The sequence below is a fragment of the Pelobates fuscus genome, chromosome 12 (genome assembly GCF_036172605.1).
Source record: "Pelobates fuscus isolate aPelFus1 chromosome 12, aPelFus1.pri, whole genome shotgun sequence".
Lineage (NCBI taxonomy): Eukaryota > Metazoa > Chordata > Amphibia > Anura > Pelobatidae > Pelobates > Pelobates fuscus.
The window spans coordinates 33,119,172-33,132,306 of NC_086328.1; the positions used below are offsets into that span (position 1 = coordinate 33,119,172).

The 13,135-nt window shown below is 41.1% G+C and overlaps 1 protein-coding gene across 1 annotated transcript; it reads right to left on the minus strand.

Moving 5' to 3' along the window:
* Positions 1–263: 263 nt before the first annotated feature.
* On the minus strand, positions 264–13,100 carry NUDT21 (nudix hydrolase 21). Its single transcript, XM_063437306.1, has 7 exons — positions 12,857–13,100; positions 10,126–10,326; positions 6,530–6,593; positions 4,881–4,970; positions 4,332–4,407; positions 3,964–4,078; positions 264–808 (listed from the first exon to the last, which is right to left on the minus strand). The coding sequence occupies exons 1-7, from the start codon at positions 12,970–12,972 to the stop codon at positions 787–789; spliced, it is 684 nt and encodes a 227-aa protein (XP_063293376.1). The 5' UTR covers positions 12,973–13,100; the 3' UTR covers positions 264–786.
* Positions 13,101–13,135: the final 35 nt, after the last annotated feature.

Genomic DNA, 13,135 nt, shown 5'->3' on the forward strand with positions numbered 1-13,135 from the left:
ATTCAGATCACTGTGTTTAGCTGTATTGTCTCCTCCTCCAAACCAATGGGTGCCTTGGCTGTCAATTGATAAACCCTTTGTGTACATATAAAAGACAATGGAGCGTCACATAAAAAATGGTTAACAAGTCATAGGTAATTTTCAATGTTTTATTCAATGGTGAAATTTACAGAAAAGTGACTGTTTCCCTTTAAGCTTTTCTTGATTTATTTTCACTACATTTTTGATGTATGCCTTTTTTTTTTTTTTTTTGTTAATCGAGATTTGAAGAGAATATATTTGCAAATTTTAAAATTTGTTTCATTGAAATTTTATTATAACAATGTTTTTAAAGTTTTGAAGTTTAAATAACACCTTTCATTTAAAATAAAATACAAACAGCACAGAAGAGGTCATTTAAGAACAAATAAAATATGATCTATCATTGAGCAGCTGCCATCCCAAATCATGCTGATCCATTAAATTCATTGAGCACCAATAAACAGACAAGTATTCTGGAAAGTATCCATTTTTTTTAATTCTGTAAGAAAATTGAATTACACTTAATAATGAAACACAATAAAAAAAAATTAAAACACTATATAACACCTTGCTGCTGTGGATTGCTGCACAGTCCTTCTATTCTGAGGGCAACAAGTTAAACAGATCAGGAAAAATAAAAAATAAAAAACTAAGAAAAAAAAAAAAAAAAAAACATCTCTCCAACTTCCGATTTCCCACATTAAAGCTGTGCTCACAGAGACCGCTTCATTCACGCACTGTCTTGCCCTGGATACTGCTGACTTTTCAGTTGTAAATAAAGTTGAACCTGCAGAAAACAGGAAATTGTTACACACGGTTCTGTTAAAACAAATTGACATTCTTCTCTACAAACTCATCTCATATAATCCTAATGCAAAGAATGATCTCATTACTAACCATACACTATATTCCTTTAGAACGTTCCAAATCACTTTTATCCCATAATATAGAATGGATTTTCTTTGAAACAGGCAGCTCGTTTGGGTTCCATTTTTTTCTGAATGAGTGGAACAGCTGAAATCCGCATTTCATATGAAAATACATAACGGAATGTTCAGATTCAACAGAAATGAATGCCATATACCTGCATAATCAGCTCAACTGAATTTGCAAGCATATAGTGGCCAATTCTAATACACTGAAAAATCTGTCTTTAGCACCAAGTAGACAACTAGCTCCTTGGGAGAAAGGGTTAACTCTACAGAGGGATACATCACACCCCAATAATGAAAACATTTAGGTTATAAAATGCATATTATGTGAATATTTTATAAATAATATGTATTAAACAAATAGTATTTTTACATTATTGTAACCCTTTGCACACTGGCCCTTTGTACTGCCAGAGGGAAAATATTCTGGATATGTAGGTTTGATGGCAAAAAGCAGGTGACTTTAATTTTTTTAATTTACTTTCTACCAGATTTGGTCAGCATGAACACGGCTGAATATATATGTGAATCCTGTGTTTCCTAGTAATCTCAACCCATGGTATACTTATACCAGGGGATAGGTTCATAAGTGGAGGGGGTAACGCCAAAAGGTGTCTGACTGGCCACCTTAGAGCTGTACTCTTCATGATCTTCCAGCACTGCTCCCTCGGGCGCCCTGTGGTGATGCCGGGTTATGAGGTCACTCCAGCCCCGGCATCACTAAACAGTGCGCGAAGGAGCAATGCTGGAAGAGCACGGAGATTACACAAGCCCCTCAGTGGACCCCAGGATAAGGATTTACTTCAGCTCTCCCAGAGGTAGGGAGGCCGGGTGAACTTAGATAAATATAATAATAAAAAATAATAATAATAATAATAAATACATTTGTGAGTGTGTGAGAGAGAATGTGTGTGTCTGATCAGTGAGTGTGTATGTGTGTGACAGAGTCATGTATGTGTAAACGTATACGTTAGTGTAATCTGGGTGTAGGTGTAATTCAGTGTCCTGTGTGTATGTGTCAATGTCCTGTGTGTAAATTCTCATATTATAAAATCTAAGGACAAACTGTGTATTATTGAATAAATAAATATAGAACACTAAATAAATTGCTTACATGAGCATAATCTACCCCAATGTTCCATGATGCGAGCATAGCAAACAATTGGATTTGCAGTAATGTCTCAGTCTTAGCAGGAGTTTACTTAAGCAAATGTGTCTACAGTAAAATGAGCTATTGTTGCCTACATTTTGCAGTCCTGTGATTAGAGAATAAACCCCAATGTGTCATATTCCTGGGATGGTGGATTCAGCAGTGAAACCATTCCACATGCAGTGAGGCCTTTTTACAATATTAAGCAAGAGCTATGGAACATTTCACTTAAAAATATAAACTATTTACTTATCCATAAAAACAGTTAACATACATTTAAAAAAAAAAAAATAAGGGGGGGGGGCCGGACTGCCGAGCTGGACGGTCGCAGGCAAGCAGAGCTCCTGCAACTCCATACTCAAAACGTCCAAAAACTAAGTCTTTAAGACGAAAAGCAGACCGACAGTATTGGTACCTACAACAGGGGGACTGCTGGATGCAGGGAAAGGCTGGCTCACGAGCTACAGTCCCCTGGAGGAGAGATCCTCGCACAGTGATCTGAGGCCTTTTCCGGCGGTGAGTGGGGCAGACGGCCGCTGCCCCACTATCCTGCTACACAGCGCCCAACCTGAGACAGGAATCTGGATGGACCCGGCCCTGTTTCCCCCCCACCCCGGTCCATAGGGGGGAGGGGGAGATCACGTTCCTCACCCTGGAGCCTAGACCGGGAGGCCGCAGCTGAAGCTGGGGGGTCACCCCACCAGACCCAAGATGGCGGACGCCATGTGCGTAAGAGACGAAGGGAGGACCAGCACCCAACAACGGAGCCCACGACTAACAACAACCAGAAATGGCTAAACCATAAAGCGGGATTCTTATTACTCACCCTCGCAGCCAATTGAACCAGCAACGACAACGGTGGCGCAGGGGGGGATAGAGGTAATCCACGCACCGAGTATTAACGCCTGAAACAGACTGAGCCTGTCCTCAACGCAAAGACAGAACACCCACTCACCCCACACTCAGCCTGCAACACCACCCAGGTATAGACTACCACATGCGGACGACACCAAGCTCCCCTCCATGGCTAACTCCGGCACCTCGCACACCGAGAGGGACTAACATAATGAAGCACAGCTACAACCCCAGAGAAACCATAATGGCGTAACATGGCTGGACTATGTTTAAAACCCTGCTACACTAGACACTTAATCCACGCAACTCGGATCAGACAGAGCAGGTGTCACAGGATAGTGGGACTCCCACCGAATATGAGGTCACAGGACCACCATGACGACTGCTCCCCGCGGAGGCGGCAGGGGCGATCCTGGTCGGCCGGGGTGACATTAGTACTAAAGCGATGTACCTGACCTTAGCCCATTGCTAGCAAATGCATGCTTATTGCTTACTTTTTCACGATATATTTTATATGCCAGCATCGTTTAGTAATTTAAAGCATAGCAACTAACTTTATCATACTGCAAATCAATTTAGCTTATTATCTACGCATAACACGTTGGATTACCATCACATATACATTGTGTGCCAGAATAGTTCACTAATAGCACTACAGCAATATAACTACTTACAACCGGTTGCTAATCAAAGCATGCTTATTCATAACGCTTTGGATTGTTCTCACAATGTATTTGGTAAGCCAACACTGTTTGGATATCAAAAGCGTAGCCAATGCATAGATCTAGCCTAAATTAACCATATAGCTACCTACACAAGCGACTGTTTCTACTTGTTATTATTTAAAAAATGTGCCTGTTCATTCTGTGCCCCGCATGCTGAGCGTGGGAAAAGTTGGAGGACTGCTTTTGGGGCACCTCTTACCTGCCTGTGATAAATATATGCACAACAAAAATAAAGAATTAAAAAAAAAAAAATTGTAGCAATACATTAATAAGTCCTTACCTGCTTAGAAGCTGTGGGAGACTGGAAATAATAGGGCCATAGCCAGGGGCATTGTCGTAGAGTTCAAACAGGGGCGCTGCAACAAGTTTGTAATTTTTCGGCACTGCAAATAGTGCTAGAGAATTAAGAATGTGGGAAAAAAAAGGGGGGGGGGGATTAGAGAGAGACTGGCTTTAATAACCATACAATAGACTTCTTTGTCAGAAATAAGCACATTACAGACAACCAACACAAACTAGGCCTGGAACTGCTTAAGGAAGAAAACCGATTATTACGGTTATCCGAACAATGGTCTTTGGACATTAACAGATTTTATTATTTCAATGCTTTTATACTCTTGGCTTTGTCTGTAGTCAGGATCACCTTACCTTTTTCCTGTAACTGCACCAAGAACAGCTTCTTGTGTTCTTTGGGTTTTGTAATGTGAGCGGGAATGTATGGATACTGAAAAGAGAAAGCAGACAATTTGTATGTGGCATTTAATCAGAAAGAAAGAAATTATTACTAGAAAAAATGGTCTCATTTAATGTGGATAAGTGCAAGATAATGCATATTGGCACATAAAAACCCAAGGACAGAGTATATAATACCCGATAGAGTCCTAACTTCAACATCTGAGAAAAGGGATTTAGGGGTGATTATTTCAGATGACTTAAAGGTAGGCAGACAATGTAATAGAGAAGCAGGAAATGCTAGCAGAATGCTTGGTTGTATAGGTAGGGAGAGGTTTTGGCAGTAGAAAAAGGGATAATTAGATCATAAGTAATAACATCAAATCATCTGCTGCCTGCTAAAAAACAAAAAAAATCAAGGCTGACTGTTTACAACAACTCAGTCCATCGTAATAGCACACGGGGGCATTAAACAGACATATTTGTGTGGTTTGCTTTAGGAGTATATGGTCTTTAGCTACAAACCTGTGGTGGTTCAAAGTTTGGCCTCCACCAGTTACCAATGCAGTCATCAATAACCCACTCTTGTTGCACCCCATCTTGGCGCCCAAGGATCTGCAGAACAAAAACATCAGTCATATTGTGGCACTAATAGTGGTCACATCCGCATACTGCCCATGTTTTCATCGTGCCACAGAGTGCATGTCTGATTTGTGCAATATTTAAAAAGAAGTTTGGATTCCGCACAATGCACGTTTTGTTTTACCAAGCCAGCTATTCGACAAACAAATCAACGTATTCAAATACCAGCTTTTATTCCCCCACCGAGTCCATCCATAGATCACTCTCAAAAAGTCACTTTATTAACCACCTTTATAACCTACCTACCAATCATTTCTGACCAATTGCATTAGAGAACTCATTTTCAAACTAAACTGTGCATTATAGGAAATTGCACATTTTAGGACAAAAAAAAAGCAGCAGTGGAAACACTGTGCAGGTCAGCTATACTTCCTGGTTAGATATAACTCTGAAGGAGTCAATGCACTTTAGAAACCCATCATATTAGAAGCATGAAGTGACATTGCATTTTCAAGGAGCCTAGTAAACTTAGAGTAATTAATCTGCACGAATGTTAGGGTTTTACTGATCTATATCCTGCCACAAACAGTTTCTGTTTCATGCCTGACAGTGCCCACAGGGGCTGTAAGATGGGCACCACCTGCTGCTTGTTGGTGCATTTCAAATTATTACTTAAATATGTGAATCCTCAGCATTGCCCGCAGTGCTTTACCCTTCTACAGTGAGGTTATTTAACAATAGGTAGCTGATATATAAAAAAAATTATGTTTATATCAGTATCCAGTGTAGGGGGACTGCACACCATAAAGTATAGACAATTATCATGCTACGGTTGTGGTACTCCAAACTCTGGAGGTGGACCCATCTCTTTGACAATATCATGCATAACAATCTTGTCAGTCTTTTTAATGGTGCATATCACTTAGGCAACATTTTGGTCACTATCTGTGACCTTTATCAAAACAAACTTTTTTTATTGTATGCATAAACAATAAATGTTGACAGACAAGAGTTGAAGAAGATCCTGCTCAATCGAGCCATCTAGTATCTAGGAGAAGGATGTAAAGGAACACAAGAGAAAGGATAATGTGTAAGAGGTGAAGAGAGGAAGAAAGATAAGATGCCTGGGTATTGCTAAAAGTCACTTGGTGCACACTTTTGGCACCAACACAACTTAAATGCATTTGATTTGGTTTTGGCCTCATATTCATACTACATTTTTCTCCACATTTAAATCTCTTTAGTTCTGCTTAAAATAAAAAAAAAATAAAATAAAAAAAAAAGATTTTTGCAGCTTTCTGTAATGCAACTATGAATCCTAAGCCACACTTTCTCCCGGTTCAAATCTCTTTAGCTTTGCTCAAATTGGTTCTCCAAACACAAATATCACTTCAGTGATTTTGAAGTGGTCATGGTACAAGGACCCTGGACGTGCAGCATTTTCAGTATGAAACACTGCACATAGCGATTACAGTATGTATTATCTATATAATTTCCACCCCAATAGTTTCCATATAATATAAGATTTCATTGGTGTAGGTGCTAACATATCACATATAACCATACAAGAATGGATGCAAGCATCAACTTACTTCTGTCATCAAACGCTTCAAACCTTCAACTTCATCCTCTCCTGGGTTTAGCTCACCACCAGGCCTATAAGAAGACAAAATAGTTTGATACGTATTCCAATTCACAAAGCAAACGCTGAAAGGTAAGTTACTTTATTCATGAGAAAAAGTTACAGCAGCACAAATCTGTGGATTAACAGATCCTGAGCAAAACACCAGATGTGTGCATTATGCTGAGCTAATTATAAACAGACTGAATTATAGCACAGGAATGTAATATAGACAGCAAGACATGATGACTTGTGTCATGCTGGGGAAATAAGAACTCTATATACAAATGAAAAGACTAAAATATGTGAGAAGTGGCATCAAAAGAACACCGATTGCAGGGCGGGCCTGACTATCATGGCGGTCGGACGCACCTCGCAAGTGCTCCCCACTAATCGCTAGACCCTGCAATCTACTGTCTACAGGCGCTGTCCTCAAGCATCCTCTGGGACTAACCTGACATCTGCCACACGCTGAGTGCCCTGGAAAGGGTCCACGAGGTGGATAGCGCCTGTTTGTCTCGAGGAGCCGGATGAGGCCTAGTGGAAACTCTGGGTGGGAGAGGCGGCCGATCTACTGTTCCATGCAGAGCAGTCTCAAGACAGAACCTCCTCCACTACCCCCCTCCCTGTGGATCAGTGGGGGTTATCCCGGCCCATCATTCATCTATGTGGGAGACTTGCGGTACTACCGAGACACTACCAAGACCTCAAATGGCGGCGGTGTGCTCCCAGTCTGAATTACTACGCCGGATAGACAGCCTCTTTGAAGCATTTTGACTGCAACTCCAACACAGGTTCTCTGTACCGACCACATGCCCCCCCCCCCCCCCCAGTGATTCCAGAGCCGGAATATGACGTCACTCTGGCCCCGACATCACTAAACAGTGCTCTAGGGAGCAGAGAGATGGCAGCAGCCCCACTGGACCCAAGGGAAAGCCGATCCACTCCAGCTCTCCCAAAGGTAGAGAGGCTGAGTGGACACATTAAAATAAAAAAACTATTTGTGTGTGCTGCAGTATCTGTGTGTGTCAAATCACTGTTTGTGAAATCAGTGAGTGTGTGTGTGTCAAATCAGTGAATGTGTCGGTCAGTGTGTGTCAAATCAGTGAGGTAGTGTGTGTCTGTTAGCGAGTGCCTAGGTGACCAGCCCCCCTCCAATCACATGCACGCAGCTGGCCCTGCCTCCATGGCGGAGATCATTAATCTTGTTCTCCACCAATCCAACGCTTTCCCATGTGTGGCAAAACTCCAATCTGTGACAGTCAGCATCTCCCCAGAGATGCCATGAATCATAGAGCGGGAAAACGCTGAATGTAGGTGCAGCACTGACCCAAAATGCACCTTTAGAGGCCACCTGTGTGACCGTAACTAGAGGTGTTGCTAGGCAGCAATGTAAACACTGCCTTTACTCTGTCCCTTTAAGAATTGTATTTTTGATGTTGAAAAACCTGTCTCCTAACTTATTTTTTAGCTGACTCCTAGATTCCAAACAAATTTGTCAAGCCCTGGTCTATACACAAAAACTGCTTCATTGAGCTAAAGATATTTTGGTGCCTATAGTGTCCCTTTAAGAACAATAAACAAAAAAAACCACACCATTCTAATGAAGAACAAAACGTTTTTGAGCAGGCTTGTTTTTTGTTGTTGTTTTTTTTTTTAATGACAGACATTACCTACCTGCACCATAATCACTACACCTTATTGTTGACGATTTGAGTGCAGTCGCTTAATATGCTTCTCAAACTGATTTTACACAGTAAAAAAACAAAAAAACACATGGAAAGAGTCTAGCAATAGCAAGGCGATTGGCTGAATTCTCCTCTATCACAGTTCTCAAAGCCTGTAATTGCTAGGTGCAAGCACATTTCAGACACATTTTGGATGAGTAATAAAGAAGTGAATTCCCTAGTTCTGTGGCATCTACAGCGAGGACAGTTGGTTTTGAGGCAGAGGAATTCCTCATTTTTTGCCAAACTGATTGAAAATGGTTTGACAAAAACTGGATGGAGTTACATCATAACCACTAGAGTGTGCTGTAGTGGTATGGTGCATGGAGTATCATTGTAACAATTTAAAAACACATTTCAATACAGTGTAACAAGTTATTTTGTCATGTGCAGCATGTGAAAACACTCCAGGAAATTCTGCAATAGAATCTTGATACGGACAACTAGATAAAGTAAAAGGTGAATAGTCCAATATCTAGCACAACTGAAATTTGGCTATGATTGTACATTTTTTCCCCCCTTTCTGATTTAAATCAATCATACAACAGGTATCAAATCACAGTAAGATGCATGATGCAGTGCATATGGAACTGTAAGTCTATATATGCATTACGGCTCCATAAAAAGAATGCCCGTGCACATGTAAGAAAAATGGCAGCACAAATACCCAGATGTGCTGAGGAGGCACATATGTTTTCTACATAACCCCACTGCACAATGCAGTAAATGTTTCAATAGTACATATTGGGGGTGAAAGAAATATATGTTACTATCTGAAAAAGTACAGTTCCTTTTGAAGTTCTGTAAGATTTCAAAGACAGTGCTCTACTCTCTGACCTTACACGTGCCACAATTTTACCAAAAGAACACTATAGGGTCAGGAACACAAACATGCATTCCTGACCCTATAGTGTTAAAAACATCATCTAGTCCCCCTTGCGTTGTAAAATCTTACCTTTATTCAAGTCTGCTGCTGCTGCTGGCACTGCCCCTGATCTGCCTGCTTGGCTGACATAATCAAAAGTGGTGATCTCAGCCAATCGCAATGTTTTCTCATAGGAAAGCATTGGATTGGCTTAGCTGGTCAATGAGGCAGATCAGCGGCGAGCCAAGATAAGCCAAACACAGCCCTGGCCAATCAGAATCTTCTCATAGAGATAAATTTAATTTAATGCATCTCTATGAGGAAAGTTCAGTGTCTCAATGCAGAGGAATCAGATTGGCATTGCAACACAGTGTGCAGCACTGAGCCAGGAAGCTCTAGTAGCCATATGAGGAGTGGCCAGTGGAGGTATCCCAAGGCTGTAATGTAAACACTGCCTTTTTCTGAAACAACAGTGCTTACTGCAAAAAAACCTGAATCGACTTCCTATACTCACCAGAACAAATACAGATATAGTTGTTCTGGTAACTATACTGTCCCTTTGAATAGTCACATCAATAGTAATTGGACTGCATATTTGCAATAGAGGATACAGGAGAAACAGATAGGCATTTAAAAATGCTATGCTTAATTCTTGCAGTACAATTCAACCTATTCTGAAGAACACCTTAGAAGTAACGTACCACTAACAGCATGAAATCTCAGGAATTTATGGAGGATTTCAAAGTGAAACATAACTACGTAGAAGATTTTTTATTTTTTTTTCACCAATTTGGCTATTTTGATTTCGAATTTTCGCAATTCCCACTTTAGTGAATAACCCTGCTATATGATAATGTAAGATTATATTATGTGTTCTGTACTCCAAAGAAAAAGAACAAGCACAAACTAATTTAAATAGCATTTCATTAACAGTTCAAGATGACAAGCACAGTAGAAGGCTTTCAGTGGACTCACAGTTTAAAGAAGGTAGTTCCCAATTGCAATAAAAGGACATGTGGTAATCTGTGTTCATGGACGATTAGAACTCCTTCAACAGTGCGCCTCATTCCCATCTTATCAAACTCTTCTCGCATACGCTGGAACCTCGCAGCAACTGAACTGTCCTTCTCATACAGGGGTTCCTTGGTACCAAATGTGTAATTTGTCAGAGGATATCTGAAAATAAAACCAGTCAGTATTTAGAAAAAAATTTAACATTTCCCTGTTCTTGTATTTACAGCCCCCTTTGAAGGACAGATAACAAAATAATTGCAAACTATCCCAAATGCAAGAAAAGACGGACAAAACAATGGAAATTAACAACTAGTAGTACAAGGTGCAAACAGACATATCTGTGGGAAATCTAAAACAATTAGGAACAGGTAACTCAACACTATCAGAAAAGAGGGGAGGAAAACAGACCAAGCAGCTCTTTTTAAAGGACTACGTATAAACGAGTCTTGTGCTTACTGCTGTATTCCTCTAAAATGCCTCTTTAAATCTATATGTTCTGATACCCACTTGTGTTATAGTGTAGGTGGTGTAGACAGGACATACACAGCCTGTAGAAACCAACAGCATCATCGCTTTATAAATCGAAAAAATTAAACAGTCAATGAAATAGCTTACATCTTACAATTTCCCATCACCACTTGGTACTTTCCCAGGATTTTTAATACAATATTACCTCCCCCCACACACAGTGTGTTTCTGTGCAGTTGATAAAATGAAATTAGATGTAGAAATCCACACTGCCCTGGACCTGGGTGCCTGCATCTTATTTCCCCTGACTTCGTGTCCTCGTTACAAAAGTTACCCCTTTTCAGCCATCAAACATGGTTATTGGAAGAGAAGAAACAGACAAAATGTTTTGTTCTCCTCGTCATTTGCAGTGTGTGCCCTGGCGGCACCTGGACTAAACTTGATTGTAATGTCAGTTGCTAAATCTTTGACATATATTTTAAGATAAAGCAGGGCATCACATGCATGAGAGAAAAAAAAAAAAAAGATTAATACAAGTTTAGCCACTGGTGTAATTTCTGAAAGTCATTGTCTCGCTTTAAATGGGCTCTTCAGTGCCAGGAAAACAAACCCATTTTCCTGGCACTACAGAATCCTGCAGTACCCTCCCCCCCCCCCCCCCCCCCTCTCTCCTACCCCCCATCCCATGTTGCTGAAGGGGTTAAAACCACTTCAGTGACTTACCTGAATCCAGCGCCGATGTCCCTCGGTCATTAGCCGGTGAGGGAGACCTAATGGGAGCGCGAGCATTAGACCTCCCCATTGGGAAGCATTATACAATGCTTTCCTATGGGGCTTCCGGTGACGCAGGAGGTCCTCATGCATAGCGTGAGGATGGCTAGTGTTGTTTAAAACATTTTTCGTGTTTTAAGAACCCGGAAGTGACTCTATTGGCTGTCTGATAAAAATGCAATAATTACGCTTGCAGGGTTAAGGGTGATGTGAGTTGGCACCCAGACCCCTCCAATGGGCAGAAGTGGTCTGGGTGCCTAGAGTGTCCCTATAAATCAATTTTTATGAAAAGTAAAACTGCACGTTTTCTGACCAACTGTGCACGTAGATCATATTCCATTTTTAGACAGCATTTTATAGGGCTCCAAAAAATAATGTCCACGTTTGTATATTATGTCAACTCCATACGCACATACATGATTTGGATATGGAAAACCAACATAATTAGTGAATGAAAATGACCAGATAAGCAAATGGGAACGTCTGGAAGAGAAACTGCCGGAGATAAAAATACTGCAAAAAATTAAGATTCGCAAACTATAATATTTACTACATTGAGTGCTGTACAATAAAAGTGAGAGTATTTTGTGTATTTTCAGGTGTAGGGTGTCCATTTAATTCAACCATACAGGATGAGATTATATATATATATATATATATATATATATATATATATATATATATATATATATATATACACGCCTAATGAAATTGTCAATCACCATGCGATCATCACCCAAAATTGTATTATCTTTAGATTGTAAGCTCATAGATAGGGCCCTCTACCTTTTGTGTTGATCTGTTTATATTATACTCGCTATTCTTAACTTAGTGAACACTAGCAATATAAACATGTATTCCTGTCACTATACTTATGAAAAAGCATTTTAGACCCCAGCTTCCCTGATAGCTATGGGTAAGGTGAGATTTTTGCCTATCTTCCAGTGCCGTGTGGACCTGCTGATGCATTTCCCTCTTGGCTGAGATCACTTAATTATCTCAGTCAATCCAATGCTTTCCTGCAGGAAAGCATCGGGAGGCAATTGCGCATGTGTGCCTCTCTGTGCCAATTGGCATCTCCCCATAGAGACGCATTGAATCAATGCATCTCTATGGGGAGCATTAAGCGTCTCCATGCAGAGGGTGGAGTCACTGAATGTCAGGGATGCACACTGTGCAGCACTACCCCAGAAAGCGCCTCTAGCAGCCATCTGAGGAGTGGCCAGTGAAGTTATCACTAGGCTGTAATATAAACACTGCATTATCTAAGAAAAGACAGTGTTTACAGCAAAAAGCCTGAAGGTAATGATTCTACTCACCAGAACAAATTCAATAAGCTGTAGTTGTTCTGGTGACTATAGTGTCCCTTTAATTGTACAGCGCCGCGGACTATGTTGGCGCTCTATTCCAGTAATAATAATAATAATAAATCCTCTCCCGCCCCCGCACTCACAGGTTGATGGTTCTCTCCACGGTGAGCGGCTTGCTCTGCTGCAGGTATTTGTTGCCGAACTGGTTGACCCCGCGGGGCCAGCCGGACTGGGAGCGGTTGGGTGCAAGCACGGACATGGTGAGGGAGGAGATCTGCTGATATCGGGGTGCGCGGAGCCGCTCGGGTAACCCGGGGTAACTGGCTGCCTGGAGTCTGTCTCCCCCCGGCCTCGGAAACACACAGCGGAAAGACAACGGAGCGCCGGAAAATCAATGACGCCACTTCCGGGCGCAGAGAGCG